Source organism: Egretta garzetta, unplaced genomic scaffold (assembly GCF_000687185.1).
Source record: "Egretta garzetta isolate BGI_Z169 unplaced genomic scaffold, ASM68718v1 scaffold208, whole genome shotgun sequence".
Lineage (NCBI taxonomy): Eukaryota > Metazoa > Chordata > Aves > Pelecaniformes > Ardeidae > Egretta > Egretta garzetta.
Genome location: NW_009260403.1, coordinates 1,420,037 through 1,439,825, shown reverse-complemented (window position 1 = coordinate 1,439,825; position 19,789 = coordinate 1,420,037). Strand labels below are relative to the sequence as shown.

At 38.1% G+C, this 19,789-nt stretch overlaps 1 protein-coding gene across 1 annotated transcript in view; it reads left to right on the top strand.

The window, feature by feature from the left end:
• NEB (nebulin) overlaps positions 1-19,789 on the top strand; it is a 128,134-nt gene that overhangs the window by 62,690 nt on the left and 45,655 nt on the right. Inside the window, 32 exon segments of the mRNA XM_035898943.1 lie at positions 184-387; positions 583-687; positions 2,255-2,362; positions 2,538-2,690; positions 3,141-3,344; positions 3,540-3,644; positions 3,788-3,895; positions 4,067-4,378; positions 5,388-5,591; positions 5,813-5,917; positions 6,443-6,547; positions 6,640-6,951; positions 7,253-7,357; positions 7,588-7,686; positions 8,805-8,906; positions 9,074-9,181; positions 9,985-10,296; positions 10,433-10,537; positions 10,622-10,726; positions 11,303-11,407; positions 12,402-12,509; positions 12,598-12,711; positions 13,478-13,675; positions 14,589-14,693; positions 15,272-15,376; positions 15,468-15,572; positions 16,033-16,140; positions 16,803-16,916; positions 17,405-17,602; positions 18,296-18,400; positions 19,212-19,316; positions 19,629-19,736. Of these exon segments, the coding sequence (XP_035754836.1) occupies positions 184-387; positions 583-687; positions 2,255-2,362; positions 2,538-2,690; positions 3,141-3,344; positions 3,540-3,644; positions 3,788-3,895; positions 4,067-4,378; positions 5,388-5,591; positions 5,813-5,917; positions 6,443-6,547; positions 6,640-6,951; positions 7,253-7,357; positions 7,588-7,686; positions 8,805-8,906; positions 9,074-9,181; positions 9,985-10,296; positions 10,433-10,537; positions 10,622-10,726; positions 11,303-11,407; positions 12,402-12,509; positions 12,598-12,711; positions 13,478-13,675; positions 14,589-14,693; positions 15,272-15,376; positions 15,468-15,572; positions 16,033-16,140; positions 16,803-16,916; positions 17,405-17,602; positions 18,296-18,400; positions 19,212-19,316; positions 19,629-19,736 (4,539 nt within the window).

Genomic DNA, 19,789 nt, shown 5'->3' with positions numbered 1-19,789 from the left:
AAGTGTCTTTGTTGCTGTGCAAGGCAGGGGTTTACCTGTGTATGGGAAGGACCTGCTATGCCACAGCCTTGTTGATGCTTGCTGTGTAGCTGTACGAGAAGGAGCTTGGGGAAAGCCTTGTGTGAAACCCCTCTGTACATAGAGTTGTCTGTGCAACGTCAGTAACCCTTGGTTTATTTGTAGAATGTCTACAAGTCAGACCTGGAATGGTTGAGGGGTGTTGGCTGGGTGACAGAAGGTTCTGTGGATGTGGTCAAAGCCAAGAAAGCCCAGGAACTCCTGAATGAGAGGTTGTACCGGACGCGGCCGGAGGAGATGAAATTCACCAGCATTACTGACACGCCAGACGTTGTCCAGGCTAAGATCAATGCTTTGCAGATCAGTGATGTAAGCTTACCCTTCCCCTTACCTTTCATTTATGTGATGACATTTCTATTCTTTGTGGTGGAGATTAGAATTTTGACCATAAGAGTGACTAATTGGAAAGTATTGCAAATCCAAATTACCAAAGAATTCCTGTTGATGTCTTTTTTAAAGTGTTCAGACCATGGTGAAACGTCATTATGCTTCCTTTCTCCTTAGCGCCTGTACCATGAAGCCTGGGATAGAGACAAGACGCAGATTTCCATACCTTCTGATACTCCTGTAATGCTGCAGTCCAAAGTCAATGCTCTCAACGTCAGCAACGTAAGAGAATAAAATGATATGCGTGTGAAGTGTTACAAAATTAAGAGTGACAATTGTTCTTCCAGTTTTTGGCTCATGTCTTTTAGATATCGCTGGAAATGGTGCTGTACTAATGCTGTCTTCTAATGTGCTTGTGCTGTAAACAGTAGATTACATCTAGGGTCTCTTTAGGCAGAGCGTCTTGTTGATGAACCTGCGAGCACTGTTTATTAACCAGATGTTCATTAAGAAAGGAGGCCCAAGGTGTTGATCTGGAATCCATGCCATTATATTTTCCCTCAGTCTGTGTGACTGTGAAATTGATGGAAATGCTGCCATGGAACATGCCAGCACTGATGCTTTTCATCCTAAACTGCACAGATTCCCGTGGGAGTGACTCACGGAATTGCTTGTCTTGCTTGATAGATTGTACGTTTGTAAGCAAACTCCAAAGTCCAACTTGCAATTCCACACGACTCCTCCTCCCCTTGACAAAAAATGGCAAATACTTTCCATGGAGTTGTTGCTGAAGTCTGTAGACTCATCCACCCGACACGTTTTGCAGATTTGTGTTGTTTCACTCACTAGCTTTATCAGACTAATACGCTGGAGATTCTGTAAAGCTGGAAACATTTCCCATTTTGCATTTTCAGTTTTTGCTTTGCCTGGAAACTGTATTTACTCCCAGCCTTTCTTGATGTTGATACTATGTTAAATATTTTTCAAAAGCACCTGATGTGATTGAATTAGGCATGAAATATTTCAAGTGCTATTACAACAGACATTTTACTTTCCCCTGTTTTTGTCTTGCTTGTGCTTTGATTACTGTTTTTTTTCTGAGTTCCATATAGTCTGACCTGCAATAGCATTCAGTTTCTGAATTTTCAGAGTCATCAGAAACAAACTAAAAAGTGTGTCATTTACCCACCTGTACTAATGACAAAGTTACCTCCTGGGCTGACCAAGCTTCTGTGGACTGAGATGCCACTAAAGGAGTCCTCATGTTCTTGGGTGTAATGTCCTGGACGGGTTGGGTGTCTCTAGACACGTGAAGGCACTTTGGTTTCTGTTCAGTCTCATAAATGGACTGAGCCTCTCTGCCTGAGGAGGCTTCATAACTTAAGTACAGTCTGGATACATTCTGTCAGTAGAACGGGTGTTATACTCCGAGTAGCTATGACCCTGTGATCAGGTGTGTGTGAGCAGAAGCTCGAACTGTTGTAGGGTCATGCAGAATTCATGGTTGGTTGTGGAGGTAGTACAGTCTGTCAGTTGGACTGCCTGCTTGGCGCCTGTGTGGTGAGCTCATGCATGTGGTCAGCAGTGGTCTGTTAGAGGGGACTTTGTGATATGGTTTCAGGACTATTTCAGCCGCCTCTTTGTCTTTTGGATTTTGGACCTACTTTAACTTTTAAGTCATAAGTTTTCTGTTAAGATGCTTGCCAAGGTCATTACTGTGACCCTGCCAGTTACAGGGGACAAACAGAGCACACAAGATGTTAACTCCAAGAGAGTAGGTTTCAAGAGAAGGCATTGTTATCAGAGAGTCTTGACTGCACGTAATGAGGGTGATTAATTTTCTTTGCAGAAACACTATCAGAAGGCCTGGGATGAGGCCAAGGCGAAAAGCTATGACCTAAGAGCTGATGCCATTCCCATCAAGCACGCCAAGGCTTCCAGAGACATTGCTAGTGAGGTACAGTCTTCTCTTAATGTGGTTCCTGCGACTGTCTCTTCCTGTGTCCAGCTCAGCAGAACTGAGTGACGTTCAGTTCAAAGGGTTGACGACTTAGGAATTTGAAAGCCTTTTGTTTGTTAGTTGCATTCAGGTGAGCAATGTGCGGCTGCTTACGTTGTTTCTGCATTTCTAGTACAAGTACAAAGAAACGCACGAGAAGCAGAAAGGCCACTACATTGGGTGCCGAACTGCCAAGGAGGATCCCAAGCTGATGTGCGCCGCGCGTGCCATGTTGCTGCAGAACGACCGGCTTTACAGGAAGGCGTACCACGATTCAAAGGCCCAGGTCCACATCCCAGTGGACGCGATGGACTGTGCAAACATAGTTTCAAATTCATGTTTGTGAGCCTGCAGTCATTCGTGGTATGTTTATTTTAATTCATCTGGATGATCCTTTCCAAATCAGTAGTATTTTCAGCTTGGGGGCCAGAAATATTCCAGGCAGTTCACATGGAAAGAAAACTTATGTTTCTGATGTATTTTTGATCTGCTGCAGAATGTTTGCTTGCAGATTATGCCACTGGTTTGCATGTGGCAAGTATCTTTAAAAGACCAGTAATTTCCTTGCTGTGCAAGGCAGGGGTTTACCTGTGTATGGGAAGGACCTGTTACACCACAGTCTTGTTGATGCTTGCTGTGTAGCTGTATGAGAAGGAGCTTGGGGAAAGCCTTGTGTGAAACCCCTCTGTACATAGAGTTGTCTGTGCAACGTCAGTAACCCTTGGTTTATTTGTAGAATGTCTACAAGTCAGACCTGGAATGGTTGAGGGGTGTTGGCTGGTTGACAGAAGGTTCTGTGGATGTGGTCAAAGCCAAGAAAGCCCAGGAACTCCTGAATGAGAGGTTGTACCGGACGCGGCCGGAGGAGATGAAATTCACCAGCATTACTGACACGCCAGACGTTGTCCAGGCTAAGATCAATGCTTTGCAGATCAGTGATGTAAGCTTACCCTTCCACTTACCTTTCATTTATGTGATGACATTTCTATTCTTTGTGGTGGAGATTAGAATTTTGGCCATAAGAGTGACTAATTGGAAAGTATTGCAAATCCAAATTACCAAAGAATTCCTGTTGATGTCTTTTTTAAAGTGTTCAGACCATGGTGAAACGTCATTATGCTTCCTTTCTCCTTAGCGCCTGTACCATGAAGCCTGGGACAGAGACAAGACGCAGATTTCCATACCTTCTGATACTCCTGTAATGCTGCAGTCCAAAGTCAATGCTCTCAACGTCAGCAACGTAAGAGAATAAAATCATTATGTGTGTGAAGATTATTAAATTAAGAGCATGACAATTGCTCTTCCAGAGTAGGTTTCAAGAGAAGGCATTGTTATCAGAGAGTCTTGACTGCATGTAATGAGGGTGATTAATTTTCTTTGCAGAAACACTATCAGAAGGCCTGGGATGAGGCCAAGGCGAAAAGCTATGACCTAAGAGCTGATGCCATTCCCATCAAGCACGCCAAGGCTTCCAGAGACATTGCTAGTGAGGTACAGTCTTCTCTTAATGTGGTTCCTGCGTCTCTTCCTGTGTCCAGCTCAGCAGAACTGAGTGACGTTCAGTTCAAAGGGTTGACGACTTAGGAATTTGAAAGCCTTTTGTTTGTTAGTTGCATTCAGGTGAGCAATGTGCAGCTGCTTACGTTGTTTCTGCATTTCTAGTACAAGTACAAAGAAACGCATGAGAAGCAGAAAGGCCACTACATTGGGTGCCGAACTGCCAAGGAGGATCCCAAGCTGATGTGCGCCGCGCGTGCCATGTTGCTGCAGAACGACCGGCTTTACAGGAAGGCGTACCACGATTCAAAGGCCCAGGTCCACATCCCAGTGGACGCGATGTCAGTGCAGGCAGCCAAGGAGTGTCAGTCCCTAGTCAGTGATGTTGACTACCGGCACTACCTTCACCAGTGGACCTGTCTGCCCGACCAGAATGATGTGATCCATGCAAGGAAGGCCTACGACCTGCAGAGTGATGTGCGTATGTGTAGAGATGCAGTAGTTACTGTTGTTGCTATTTAATGTATTATAGCCTTATTCTGATGGTCTGATATTATGCAGTCACAAAGTATTTATCTTTCGACTCAATTTTTCATTTTACTGCTCTTACCTGCTCCTTTTATCCTTTAAAAAGTATTGGTATTACCTCTGAATTTTGTAAAAGCATTAGTAGTTGTCTGCTATGTTACATATGCTTTTGGAGTATTGTGATTTGGAGAGCATGATGGGTTTATCTCTCTTAATTTGATGGGGCTTATACCATCTGTTTACTACTTTGGAATCAGGTGGCTTTTATTACTCCTGTTTATCTGAGTCAACTTGTAAGATATGTAAGATAGCAGGTAAGATATTTTAGTGGCTGATTTCAAAGCAGGAGGAGTCAGTGTAGCTCATTTCCTGACCTGGGTTTGCTGGTTATCAGCCAACATCAGTCACTCTTCCCCTGTTTCAGGTATGAGCTTTGGAAGCGAGATTCTTGTTCTTTGTTAAAGAATTTACTCGATTAAAACATAAATAATGTTGCCTGTTACTATGTCAGAGTTATACCAGTTAGCTCTAGTCCCCATTACCTCTATAAACTCTTTTTTCCTCCTTTTTTCAAATTTCCTGGTTGGCAGGCAGCTTTTTTTTTTTGGACTTGTAAATTGTTGAAGTGACTAGAGGAGTAAGTATTTTGGAGGGGGCAGGAAGGCTGTTTTAAGATTGTAATACTCATCATCATTAACAGCAATTCTGTTCAGTTGTTTCCTCTCTATTTAACTGCATAATGTTTAGAACCTATTGTTTAAGAAATGAAGTACTTAAAACCTGGTTCCCAGACTGTATTTTACATATGACACTGAACATCTCTTGTATATGAAAAGGATTAATCTAGCCCTAGCTGATTTGACATTTTCTAAAACATGTACTGCTTTGTATAGTTTAAGATGGTTAAGACAGTCATTTTAAATGCAACGTTTTCCTTCTCTGACCATGTCTGATATAGGCTGTGTATAAGTCAGACCTGGAATGGCTCCGTGGAATTGGCTGGCTGCCTAATGACTCTCCGGATGTTAAGAGAGTGAAGCATGCCCAGGATCTCCTGAGTGATAACGTGTATCGTACACCTATCGAAAGCCTGAAATACACCAGTGTTGTTGATTCTCCAGACATCTGTCTAGCTAAAGTGAATGCCGAACAAGTCAGCATTGTACGTCACAATGTTCTTAACGTTGTTTTGAGGCTATGAACAGTTAAAGAGAAATCTCACTGCTAAAATATAAAATTGATCAGTGGTATTTTAAGTCAAGATTAATGCTTTTCCAGATACTTTATTTTTTAGAGATAAATCAGGAGAGATTTATGGGATATTATGATATTGACAAGTGAAATTCCGTAATTACAATATCATAAAATGAACTATTTTAACAGCCAAAATACAAAGAAGCCTGGGAAAAGGACAAGACTATGATCCATATTATGGCAGACACACCTGAAATCAACCTAGCCAAGGCTAATGCTGCTAATTATAGCCAGGTATGCTTATCATTCTACTTTCTACATTTCTATAAAATGGTATGTGTGACCTGTGAATTTTAACATTCTAAGACGTTACTTACAAAGTTGAAGATTAAGTCACATGAATCTCATTGTGGTCTGTCCTTGTACAGGGCTTGCAACATTTCCTTCCCTCTGCTGAGTGTACTTGAAGTATTTGGGCAATTTAAATTAAATGCTTGCATACAGCTGTTTAAAAATTATTCATATAATGCACCGCTGAGATAATATTTTGTTGAAATGGCTGAGGTCCTAAAGCATATAAATATTTTCTAAGCTCTTACAAACACCCTTCTATGCTGTATAGGTTGCAAAACTGGAGTTGCAGGTACTGTACATGTTTGAAAGGCAGTAAGATTTGCAGCAGTATTTATGGCTAGGAGCAAGAATAACACACACAAAATTCTCACAGTATTTCAGCAAACAAATGTCAGTAAACTATGTGTTTCTTCAATGACAAATGCTGGAGTATTTAGCATATGTGATATTTTGCTGTCTTTTCAGAAACTGTATAAAGAAGCTTGGGATGAGGTGAAGATAAGTTATGATTTGAGAGCAGATGCAATCCCAATCAAGGCAGCCAAAGCTTCTAGAGAAATTGCTAGTGATGTAAGTGCCAAAAGAGGCATCAAGCTCTTCACATGCTTTGAGAGCTATTTCATGATAACTGTTAGTAATGGTGATCTTTGCTCTTTCCCCAGTATAAATACAAACTGGAACATGAGAAGCAGAAGGGGCATTATGTTGGAGTTCCAAATGCAAAAGCAGATACGAAAATGCAGTTTGCTCTCGGCATAGGCAAAGTTCAGAGTGAACTAGAATACAAGAAACACTTTGCCAAATGGAAGACACAATGCCATCTACCAGTGGACATGCTGTCTATCCTGTCAGCTAAACATGGTCAGTCTTTGGTCAGTGATGTTGATTACCGTCATTACTTGCACCAATGGATCTGTCTTCCAGATCAGAATGATGTCATACAGGCTAGGAAAGCCTACGATCTTCAGAGTGATGTAAGTTAACATGAAAACTTAACTTATTACTGTATTGTCTCTTCTTAGTCTGCTTCAGCTCTAAGTAGTGGAAATCTTCTGCTGAATTCAGTGAATTGGCTTTGCTGTTTGTTAGGAATGCAAAGTATATGCCAGTGATATATGTTGCCAAGTTTCAAGTGTGATAAATTCAGATATAGTGCTCATGTTGGAATTACTCCTCTCCTTTTAACCAGTGGAAGTAAGTGCCATTATTTATGAATCTTGCTGGATTGTACAGGGGACTGTAGCTAACAGCGTGGGCCCTGTTTTGCTTTCCCAGGCTATTTACAAATCTGATTTGGAATGGCTACGGGGAATTGGATGGTTGCCAAATGATTCAGTTGGAATCAACCATGTCAAACATGCTGGAGACCTCCTGAATGAGGTAACAAAATGCTTTTCAATACTAAAATTTTCTTAACAATATTTGTAATGGTTAAATGCATTAATATTTTAAATAAAAAATACAACTGGAGTATTTCCACAGCATTCATTGTGTATGGAGAGGTTTTCTTTCCATGTAAACTTTCTTCTCCTGTGTACGTATTCAGAATTGCTGTCTTAGTTATAAAATATTCCAGTACAAACTGACTGTTCATCTTTTCTCTTGTATAGAGAAAGTACCGTACAAAAGCCGAAACTCTTCCATTTACTCCAGTAGCAGACAGAGTCGATTATGTCACAGCAAAGAAGAGTGGTGAAATTCGCAGTGATGTAAGTTTGCTAGCGTGTTTCCGGGCTCTTAACTTGGTCTGTATATTTACATAGTAGGATGTTACCTTTAGAAGGGTATTTTAAAAAAATGCAAAAGAATTCTTGATCAGTCTCTGGGAATTCTGTGGATGTATGACATAAAGATGAACGGGACTTCACTCCTCCCCATGTCTTATGAGGAAAGAAGCTTCTCAAGCAGAACAACATGTTTCCTAGACATGTGAAAAGCCAGTGCTAGTGCTGCAACCAGTCCCTTCTTTCACTCTTGGCTGATATCACTGGTGATCATTGGTAACATGCACATAAATAACCACTTGCACTCTGGCAACCATAATGTTCAATCCTTCTCACTTATGCCAATGAGTTTAGACTTTTTAGTTAACTGCTGTGTAACAATAAACATGAGCAAAACCGGTGTGCTGTCAGCTTGCCATTCTTTATATGTTTTTGAAGGCTGGTGAGCTGTGAGGAGCTGGTCTGTGAACATGAAATGACACGACCCCCTCTCAGTTCGTGTTTCTTTTTTGCTATATGCTTCTGTGAGAGAACAGGCCAAGCTAAACACATTAACTCAAACACTGGTGAAAGGCTGGCAATAACAATGATATGGTTGAATTAGATGGCATACTGCCATGCAACCACATAACCACATTTGGGCATGTCCTCTGCTTGTAACATGACTCAGTGTACACATCTGTGGTTGGGAGGTGCTGGAATGCTGCGTTCACGTAGAGATCGTGCTGAGTAAAGAGATTTGCTTTTAAAAAGCTTGAAGTCTATTGCCCTGGTTCAAACACTTCTTGCTTGGCTATCGGCTGTGCATCCCTGTAGACCAAACAGGTAGCGGAACTTTGACTTCTGAAGACTTTTCCCTGTCCATCCAGCTGCCTTGGAACAAGTTTTCAAAATTTTCTCTGAAAAATTTTATAATTTCTCATCTTGTATAATTTCCTTTTAAAAAAATACCCATTTGGATGTATATTTAATGTGTCATGTCTAATAGCCTTGCAAATTTAGGATTTTATACATTATGTAATGCATAAAATATGGTGTTTGCTATTATGTTTTCGCAATTTTGTGATGGTGCTGCAAGACAGTCATTTCTTTCTCTGTTCTAGATTAAATACCACGAAGCATGGAATGAGGTCAAGTCAAATTATACTCTAACAGATACACCACAGCTAGATATGGCCCGAGAGGCAGCCAGAATTCTTAATCAGGTACGTGATCTTTCCTTGACAGTTTCTACTCACATTAATAACTCTTCCAAGGAATTTAGAAAACTTACCTTATTAAGAACATCCTAAAGGAAGGATTTGTTACATATATATGGTAATAATTATCATTATAGTAGTGCTGAATTCCTCCTCACCTTTATTTTCCGCAGAATTTATACAAGGAAAGTTGGGAGAAAGAAAAAGCCACTGGTTACCTCTTACCTCCCGACACTGTGCAGATCTGTCATGCCAAACGCTCAAATGATGTCCAAAGTGAGGTAATAATTTTTCTCATTAGGAAGGCAGGTGCTTGGAAGCCTGGAAATGTAAAGGCCTTGCAAATTCAGTAACGGACATAGAAAGCTTTCCATTAGGGGTATCATCCAGTGTACTTTTCACGACCTGTGAAGTCCACTGTCCTACAAACAATGGGGTTTACAGATATCAGTGCAGAAAGGTCAGATTCTCCTTTCCACCTTCGCTTTGTCCTGAAGCAGCCCTTTCAAAATCAACTAAGGTGGACTTCCATATTTTATGAATATTAAATAATTTAAGTGATATTATGATTATAATATATAGCTTTGATTTCATTTTTTGGCATATTATGGAGGCTTTCTCCCTAAAAAACTGTAAGGTGTTATTCACGTTACATTTTAAACTTTTTTGTAATGGCTGTTGAAATTATTACATGACTCTGAGTTTGAATATACATTGTATCAAAACAACGTGATGTAAATACCTTAAGCCTGCACTCTTCAGACAGTCTCAATTTGTTACAAAAAAATGTTACAAAACTGAGGCTAAATGCACTTATTAGCAAACATTTTGTAACAGGGCTTTCCACTTGTGTTGAAAATGCTGTTTACTGAAAAACGGTAGCATATTAGTCCCGGTTTTGAAGTGGAAGGACTATGCAAAGTAACATTACTGTTTGTGTCATATTTTTATCTGGCCGCATACTGAAAACCTAAGACTGCAGTTGACATCTCTGTCTCATCTATTCTTTGTGTTGACAAAACCATAGCTGTTCGCAGATACACTCAGTGCTGATTTTATACATATTTCTCCCCTCTTCCATCAGCTTAAATACAAAGCTGACTATGTCAAACAAAGAGGTCACTATGTTGGAGTTCCCAGTATGAGAGATGATCCAAAACTGGTGTGGTTTGAGCATGCAGGCGAGATCCAGAATGACAGATTGTACAAATCAGACTATCACAAAACAAAGTCCAAAATTCACATCCCTCCGGATATGATGTCAGTTATGGCAGCAAAGGAATGTCAGACCTTGGTCAGTGATATTGACTACCGCCAATACCTGCACGAATGGACATGCCATCCTGACCAGAATGACTGTATTCAGGCAAGGAAGGCCTACGATCTGCAAAGTGATGTAAGTCATATTGCATACATACTATGTAATTTCCACTTAGTTTGGTCTAAGAATACTGTCCATATTACGTAAGACTGAAAAATGTCGTCCTGAATTAAAGCATTTCTTTCCTTTTTTATTACCTTTTATGATTTAGAATATTTATAAATCTGATTTGGAATGGCTTCGTGGCTGTGGTTGGATTCCTCTGGATTCAGTGGAACATAAGAAAGTTAAGAATGCGCAAGAACTGATAAATAAGGTGAGAGAAAATGTTTTAGCAGTTATGCGATTACCTCTTCTTCCTCATGCACAGTGTTTAAGAAAACATTTCTTCTCTTTGCAGAGAGCGTATACGAAGGAAGCCCTTGATAACTTTTCCAATTATACCAGTGTGGTTGACACTCCTGACATTGTTTTGGCAAAGATGAACTCTGTCAATCAGAGCGATGTATGTACTTTTCTTAAATAGAGACTGTTATATTACTAGAACTAGTAGATGACTTAATTGCTTTTGCTAAACTGAACTATACTGTGTTTAGTATATGTGTGTGTGCATATGCATGCTTCATTAATAATAGACTTTTACTGGGGTAAATAAGTTTAGTAAGAAGTGATGTAAATGAACAGCACAATAGTGCTATCCAAAATAATTTTGCATTTGTCTGTAGAGGAATATAGCATCCCCCTTATTTACAGTTTACAGAGATTTTGCTTCTAGTAGTTCAAAATGGAGTCCTGTTCTTAGTGAACAGCTGTTAGTTGCAAAGTGCTACTGGCATTCGTGGTGTTGCGACTAACCTGGATTTGCTGATCAGTATGTTTAATTTCACTCGAATACTGTGTGGATTTTGTGGTGTGACATACTGATGACATTTACCTGCGTCCTGTTGTGGTTGGAATGTACACACAACATTATTGAAGATATGATAACAACAGAAAATTAATGTCTACTTCTAATAGATGGACTAGTTGGGATAATTCACTTCTCCTGTGGAATTAACATTATGTTTGTTTTCTTTTGTAGCTAAAATACAAAGAAACGTTTAACCTTGAGAAAGGCCAGTATATCGGGTCTGATGATACTCCTGCACTGAACCATGCCAAAGACATGGCCTTACTCTACAGCGATGTAAGATTCAATGAATATCTAACTAAGCTTTAATTTGTTTGGTTTGAAAGCAACAGAATGTGGAGTGGACTTCAGAAAACTGTTCTGTTTCTGTCATTAAACTACTGGGTGGCACTGGGAAAGTTATTTAATCTCTTCTTTCTTCAGTTTTTCCCAGCTTAGATCATTGGGATAGGGATAACTTCTTTCCTTATTGAACTGATCTTAAAGCACTGCTGTGTGGTGCTTGGAAGTAGTAATAGCAGCAGCAGTAGTAGTAAAGTTTGTGTGACAAAACAAATTTATAGTTCCATCCAATGATATATTCCTAGATTACTGATGAAATTTACATTTATGTTTTTATAAGAGAGGAAAATTGTGGATGATTTACATTATTAAGCAGTTACTTTTGTGTAGTCTCACTAATTTTAATTTGGGAAATCTCTAATTTTTGAAAATGTGACACTTATTCATATGAGTAGGTGCTTCATAATTTAGTGTGAAGGTAAATATATTTAATATTAATATTAATAATTTAATATTAATATTAACAAAATATGATGTGTTAGAAAAGTGCCACTAACACGGTTAATGCTCTTATAATAAACAATAGTATTCATTGAAGATTTTTTACAATTTTGAACATGTAGCTGTAAAATTATCAATGTCAATTCTACACTTTTAAACAAGAGTTCATATTTAAATTTTGGATATTTTTATTACTCTTCTGGATGAGTAATTTTGAATTCCAAATATAGTAAAGAAATCAGAGATCAGCTCAAATTTGTGCTCTGGTACCTTCCTGAACTGGAATACTTATTCTGCTTGCTTTAGTTACACTGAATATTGTTCAAAATGAACATTCTTCATTTACTTCATTGGGACAATTCATGGAATAAAGAACTACTCTATAAAAGTAGTCGTATTGCATATGCATATAAATGGCAGAGTTAGGTGTTTTGGAAAATATAATGGATTTTTTTTATCAAAATCTGTATGTGTTTTGTTTGTCTAGAAACTTTATAAAAAAGCTTGGGAAATCAGCAAGCCCATTGGGTATACTTTGGATGAGAAATATATTCCACTTGTTGGGGCAAAGCGCGCAAACTATGTAAATAGTGAGGTTAGTATGAATTTTCATTCTTTCTGGGATTTTTTTCCCCATATGTTGTTAGAATGAACTTTAAAATTTCCACATGAATATTTTTCAGCTTAAATATAAGGAAATATATGAGAAGCTGAAAGGCCATTACCTGGCTGGGAAGGAGATTGGTGATTTCCCCAGTGTCGTTCATTCGCTAGCATTCCAGAAAATAAGGAGCGCGGTAAGGAGAGAATTAATCTTGCTGTAGTATTTTTTGTTTTCTTTATTTTAGTATGACATATTTAAACATGAATAATGCAATGCTTAATGACATGAGTAAAAGTGTTTTCACCGTGTTTATGTTTCCTGAATGGTTATTTTGTATATGAGTTGAATAATTGAACTTGAAATGATGTAGGAGATAAAAAGGGATTTGTTTAGCTGTTAGACATATTAGAATAAGGAAAGTAACTTTCTTCTATTTCTGTTTAAGAATGTGAGCAGTAAGAAACACTACATGACTTGGGATTCTTTTGCTTTAAAAAAAAAAGTATTAATTTTGAATTGAAACAGGAATTTAAGAACTGGAAAAGTAAATGCACATTTGGTGTTTTGTTATTATCACCACTGCAGATACAGCATGTCATGCAGGGCATAAAGTTAGCATAATCCCAAATATTCTGTCTTCATTCAGACAGGGAGATTTAACTAGATTAAAAACATGTTTGTAGCATATGACTCTTCCTATCTTGAAGTCTTTTTAATTTTCTCACCAGCTGTTAAATCTGCAAGTGAAGATAATTCTTGTCCTTCTAGAACCTTACCAGAATAAATGGTGATTAATATAGAAGTTAAGATTTCATCTTCTTGAATCCCATGGGAGTTTAGCTACCACGTCCAGAAAGCATGCCTCAGGTTATGCTATAACCTGTAGCCTATTAGAGTCAAAATCATGCAGAAAACCACTATTCTCTCCTCTCACCTTTTGCCCAATCTTTCCTTTTTAGCTGGCATACAGAAAGAATTATGAAGACACCAAAGCAAATGTCCATATTCCAAGTGACATGATGAATCATGTGCTAGCCAAGAAGTGCCAGTACATCCTCAGTGATCTCGAATACCGAACTTACTTCCATCAGTGGAATTGTTCACCTGAAGAAAATGATGTTGTTCAAGCCAGAAAAGCCCAGGAAATTCTGAGTGATGTATGTGTTTCATTCATTTGTTTTGACATTTTAGTAGCCTTTCATGTAATTTTTTCCAAGGTATTTAAATATAAACCACTTTCAAATATCTTTCATAGTATTTAAATATGAAATTAATAACCATGGTCTTAGATTGCTTCGTAGCATAGTACCAAAAATTACATTTTTACAGTTTTCTTTGGGACATTTTAATGGTCTGGTTATTTATTATTCATTTGTAAATTGGAAAAAAATTAAATTAACATTTATGAAACCTTCCCAAAGATCAATGCTATCAACACATAATCTCTCTTTGGCTGGATGAGACTGTATAGGAAGCTTCCTATCTGGCACATGCAGAGAAGAGATGTGGATGTACCAGGGTACAGTCAGAATGTCGCTGCACTGCAGTGCTTGTTATGTATTGTAATTGGGAGTGTTGTAATTTGCACAGGGGCCAGGACAGCATCCATGATCCTCCTGGGTCTGGAAAAGACTTCTCTTTGTTCATTTGGTGTTCTATCAGGCCACAGAGCCTGAGCTGAGTGAATGGCACGCTGAACCATGACACTTCTTCATATTACATAGTCAACAGTATCTCAACTTGGGCCAACCAACCTTCCTAATAAAATCTGGTGATGTGTTAATTGCCTGGCCTATTACTATGCTGTATTGTTTGGTTTAGTTTCCCTTGCAGATCCTGTGGGTAAAAATCGTTCAGTCAAACTGTGAGATGGGATAGTCTTCTCTCTGCTTGCATTTACACTCCCAAATAGATTGGAATTACTGGATGAGTCTGGGTCAGATTCAGCGGTAACCTTCTGCATTGAGTTTGCACAAGTGGAAGATGCTGAATATAGAGAAGAAACAACTACTTTCTTCAAGCAGAAGTCAAATTTCTTCCTAACTTAATACTCTGTTTTCTTCCATATAGGTGGTGTATAAAGATGACTTAAATTGGCTGAAGGGACTTGGATGTTATGTCTGGGATACTCCACAAATCCTGCATGCTAAAAAATCATATGACCTCCAGAGCCAAGTAAGCATATTTTCCTCAAATAAGTAAGTATTTATAAGGGTTTTTTTCTTCTATTTAAGATTCACTGGGACTGACAATTGTCCTGGTCCAGAGCAGAATGAAGTAATTCCTATTACAGCAGAAATATCTTATTCAATCTATTATAATACGCTCTTTCAGTTTCATCTGTAAAGACATGGTCACTTTTGTTATCGGTGGAGCAGAAAACTTAGGAGGATGGAAGGACAGCAAGGCTGTGGCTTTTAGCAGTAAGAAGATAACACTTTGTCTTTCTGTATGCCACCCTGTGCACAAGATACCTCGATGAGACATTTATGCTGGGAAAAACAGTGTCTCTTGCCTTGCTGATGTAATCTTGGCCTACTAGATGCTACACAGTGGTGTGCAGTTTTCATTATTCCTTCGTTCGTACTGGCTGTATATTGTGTTTCTTTTCTATGGCCTGTCACTTTTAAAGTTGGTCTTACTGGGCCACCATCCCGGGCTTCAGCAGTCCAGAACTGATTTTAAAGGAAGCCAGCAGGGAATTTCCCAGCCGTTTTCAACGTTAATGTTTTTGTTTTGTTTTGTTTCCTTAGATAAAATATACAGCTGCAGGAAAAGAGAATTTTCAGAACTTTGGTGTTGTTACTGACACACCTCTCTACGTGACTGCCGTGCAGAGTGGTGCAAATGCCAGTGACGTGAGTCTCCCCACTTCTTCTACTCAGGCTTTTCCCTGTGCCCCTTCTGAGAATTGAAACAAGTTAACTAAATCTGTCTTTCATCTTACAGGTGAAATACAAGCAAGATTACCACAAAACTAAGGACAAGTATACAACTGTGACTGAAACAGTGGATTCTGAAAGAGTTCAAAATTTGAAACATCTCTTTAGCAATGTAAGTGTTTCTACACATTTTGTTTTCTCTTAAGGTGCTACTATTTGGAATTTTTGTTTTATTTTGTTTGTTCACTCTGAAGATAAACATCCAAACGTGGAGCTTATCAAAGCCAGTGATAGCCTTCTGCATTACTTCAGTATGGGGAAGATGCTGTATTTCAGGCAGAGGGCATATTTTCTAACTGTAGTTCTAGTCTTGTCAAAATACATGCATTAATAAATTGATTCCCTGAAGAAAATTTCACCTGAACAAAATTAAGACCTTGTATGAGAATGAACATGAATTGTTAGAAAGCATTTTTGTCATCTTTTATGTGCACTGTCAAGGCTAAACTAGTGTACAGCCTCTTGAGATTAAGTAATAGTTATGGCATATAAATAAAAACAGAAGGGCTTTTGGTTTCAAATGGTTTCAGAAGAAGAATTTTTCCACTGACAGATTTTCAATTTCCCCATAGAATCTCTACAAGGAAGCCTGGGAAAAAGTGAAAGCTACTGGCTATATATTGCCCTCTGATGCTGTATCCCTAGCACGTGCAAAAGAACTGAAGCATAATGCTAGTATTGTAAGTGAATAAAATTCCTTTTTTTTAATCAGATCATCAGTTCTAGCAATGGAATCTCTCGTGCCTTGCATATACTATAGGTGTAAAAAAGTCTTTTTTTAAATTCTATTTTTAATTGAGATATAATATGTATCTGTAGATAGTAAGTTTTCTGTGATAATTATTTGGGTAACAGATAGTCCTTTGCTGTTTCTCTTCATGGAAAAAATGTCACATTTTGTAGTAATAGAAACTGTTCCTTGAAAATGTCTGGTTAGGGTTTATTTTAGTCTAAATTGCATAAGCATCCAAGTCAGAAAAACACCAAATGTCTTTAAATGATGTTTCACTGAGTAAAGAACATAATCTTGTGCTTTACTGAACTGAGGCTTATGAGAGATCACGCTCTTCACAGATATCTTCACATGAAAGAGCTAGAACAATAAATAGATAGCTTATTCTACATCTATTTATTCTTAAAGTGTTGTTATTTTTCCAACATGATAGTTATGATGTGCTTGCTTTGCCATTTAAAATAAAATAGAAAACCACGATCCTGCTTTAAAGACTTTCTCTGCTTGTTGGACTCAACTACATATTTTGCTTACTGATGAATGTTGTTCCAAAAATACAATTGACTCATTGGAGTCGGTTATTTGTTGCCTTTCTTTGCATCTGCCTAGGTAAAATACCGAGAAGAATATGACAAGTTTAAAGCACTGTACACACTACCCAGAGGTGTTGAGGATGACCCCAATACAGCAAGGTGCCTTAGAGTTGGAAAGCTTAATATTGATGTAAGTGTTGTTTTCTGAAGTGTGTTTTCCTGACAAAAACATACTTACCTCAGAAGAGGCTTCTCAAAGAATCCACATGCCTTCATTCAGATACCACGTTTCCACATGCATTTGGCAGTATTCAGTGTTTGCTAAATTCTATAATACACTTATGAATGTCTTTTCAAGATTGTGACTCAACTGTTAAATTGCTTGCATGGCTAAACCTTTAGTGTAATATGCTCATGTATAAAGCAGAGCACTAAATAGTCTACCTCCTTTTAACACGTGAGTACAATGAAAATTTGACGAATCATATTTTATCAGCCTTGTTAAGGTTCTGGAAATTATTTTTAGAGCAGGCAAGATGTAAATTTCACTCACAACCAAAGCAATTGCTCTCCCACTAACCTTCCATGAAAATATCGATAATTATGTTTCAAATTTATCAACAGTTAATGCTTCAGACTATTTGTCAGCATTATTAATGTACTGCTTTAACTCTGCAGCGTCTGTACAAGGAAGTCTATGAAAAGAATAAAGCCAAAGTCCACATTATTCCAGACATGGTAGACATAATTTCTGCTAAGGATGCACAGAAGAAAATCAGTGAAATTGATTACCGCACACATCTCCACGAATGGATCTGTCTACCAGATCTTCAAATCAATGCTCATGTTCGAAAAGTAACGGATCAACTTAGTGATGTAAGTTCACAAATCATGTGTTCGTGGCTCTTTCTAAAAAGATTCTTGCATTTGTGCAATGTTAGCGGAAATGATTTGGCAAAAACTTAGTTGGAGCACTCTGAAGTTGCCACTTGAATCCGTGGTACTAGGCACTGCTAAACAGCATCTGTATCAACTTTTGCCATCAATTTTTGTAACACTTGGCAGTAAGTGCGTAGTTGAGATGTGGCTTCATACCCATAATTTCAGTGTTGTTAGCATAGGCACTGGGTCATAACATTACAGTTCTACCAGTTCAGCCGTCCCTGGCTGTAAATTGTCCTTTATTATTTGGTTGCAATAAGGTGTGGAAACTTTGGAAGTTTGAGAAAATCCTGGTGGCGTGAAGCTTCTATGCACTTGCCTTGTATAGGTCAGCCCAGGAGTAGGCCAGCGATCTAGCAGTATATCATTGCCCACTAGGATATGCAAGTAGGTTTTTTTTAAAAAACATTGGGTTTTTTATTTATTGGCCAAACTGAAGCAATGAAGAAAAATTATTTAAATGCCAAAAGGAATTGTTTTGATTTTCTCAAACAAAAAATAAAATAGTCAAAGTACTGGCAACCTTACTTGCCATAACTTGACTGTCATGCTTCAGACTGATTTAGCAATAAGGGATTAGATGCTGGTGGAAGTCTTACAGATTGCTTCTTTGCTCTGATACCTTAGGTGGTATACAAGGATGATCTTAACTGGCTGAAAGGCATTGGCTGCTTTGTTTGGGACACTCCTGAAATTCTCCACGCCAAACATGCCTACGATCTTCGCAGTGATGTGAGTGGATACACTGGTTTTGCTTCTTAGGTTTTTTTCACTCTGTTGGATTAAAAGGATGGAGTAGCTTTATTCTACTCTGCATATAATCTGGAAAATGTTATATATCCTTCCCTACTGAAGTATTCCTTAAATAACCACATATGGTTATTTAAACTTTGATGCCTTGGAAGTAGATATTGTCAGGTTACATCCCATTCAGGAAAGCATTAAGCATATGTTTAAATACTTGTCCTCTCAGGAGAGCGCTTAAAACAGTAACTCTTCATTCAGAACCCTTGAAGTAAAGCAGAAATAATGCAGAATTCGTATTTTTAAGAAAGTATTTTGTTCTTGATTTTATGATTACTTTTTCTCCTCTCAAGATCTTATGACACATCCTTAGTTTGAGATTAAGCTATTAAAATGGGAGAATAACCATTCTGGTTTTCAAGAGTGTATATCCCTTTAAATTCTGCGTCAGAAGTATGTTGGGTATTTATTATAGAATCATAGAATGTTTTGGGTTGGAAGGGACCCCTAGAGGTCATCTAGTCCAACTCCCATTATGCGGTACCTATGCCTATTCTAAGAATGAGCATTGACATTTCCTGATATTCCTTGATAAAACTTATCAGCTGTTCTTATCTAGTAGGGTGCTGTGCTCATTTAGGCAGCCAAATTTCAATACACTTTCTACTTAAATGATGGCTCACCGATAGAGTAGTTCAGTAATAAAATAAATAGTAAATAAGGTAAACATAAGAATATAATGAATTCAATTAACAATGAATACCCTTACTAATTAGAGGTCTTGAATTTCTCTCTGCAGATTAAGTATAAATCTAAGGCAGAAAAAATGAAGAATGACTACACTGTGGTCATGGACACTCCTGTCTATGTCCAGAATGTCCTCAGTGGCTTGAATTTAAGTGAAGTAAGTGTTTGTATCACCTTTCACCCCCAATATTGCATATGCCATTAACTGACAAGTTCTAGAAATGTGACTTTTAATATTTTTTTTAATAATTTCATTTTAATAATTTAATCATTGCTGGTTATCTACAACTCATTGCCTATGCCTTTATTAAGATATGAGAACATGATCACTAAAATCATTAATTGCCTGAATCCAAAAAAACTTTCATCCAGTTTTTTAGAAGAAATTCCTGCATATATGCAAGCAATAGATACTGTGAGAGAACATCACGATTATGACTCTCCTCTAATTACTTTTTCTTTTCCTCAGGCTGTCTATCGTGGTGAATATATGCACAATGTTAAAGGAAAAATGATTCCTACTGATAAAACAGTAGATTTGGAGCGGGCATATCATGCAAACAAAATACAGAGTGAAGTAAGTATAAAACTTCTGGGTCCACAGAGTTTCTGATATTCAAAAAGCAACTT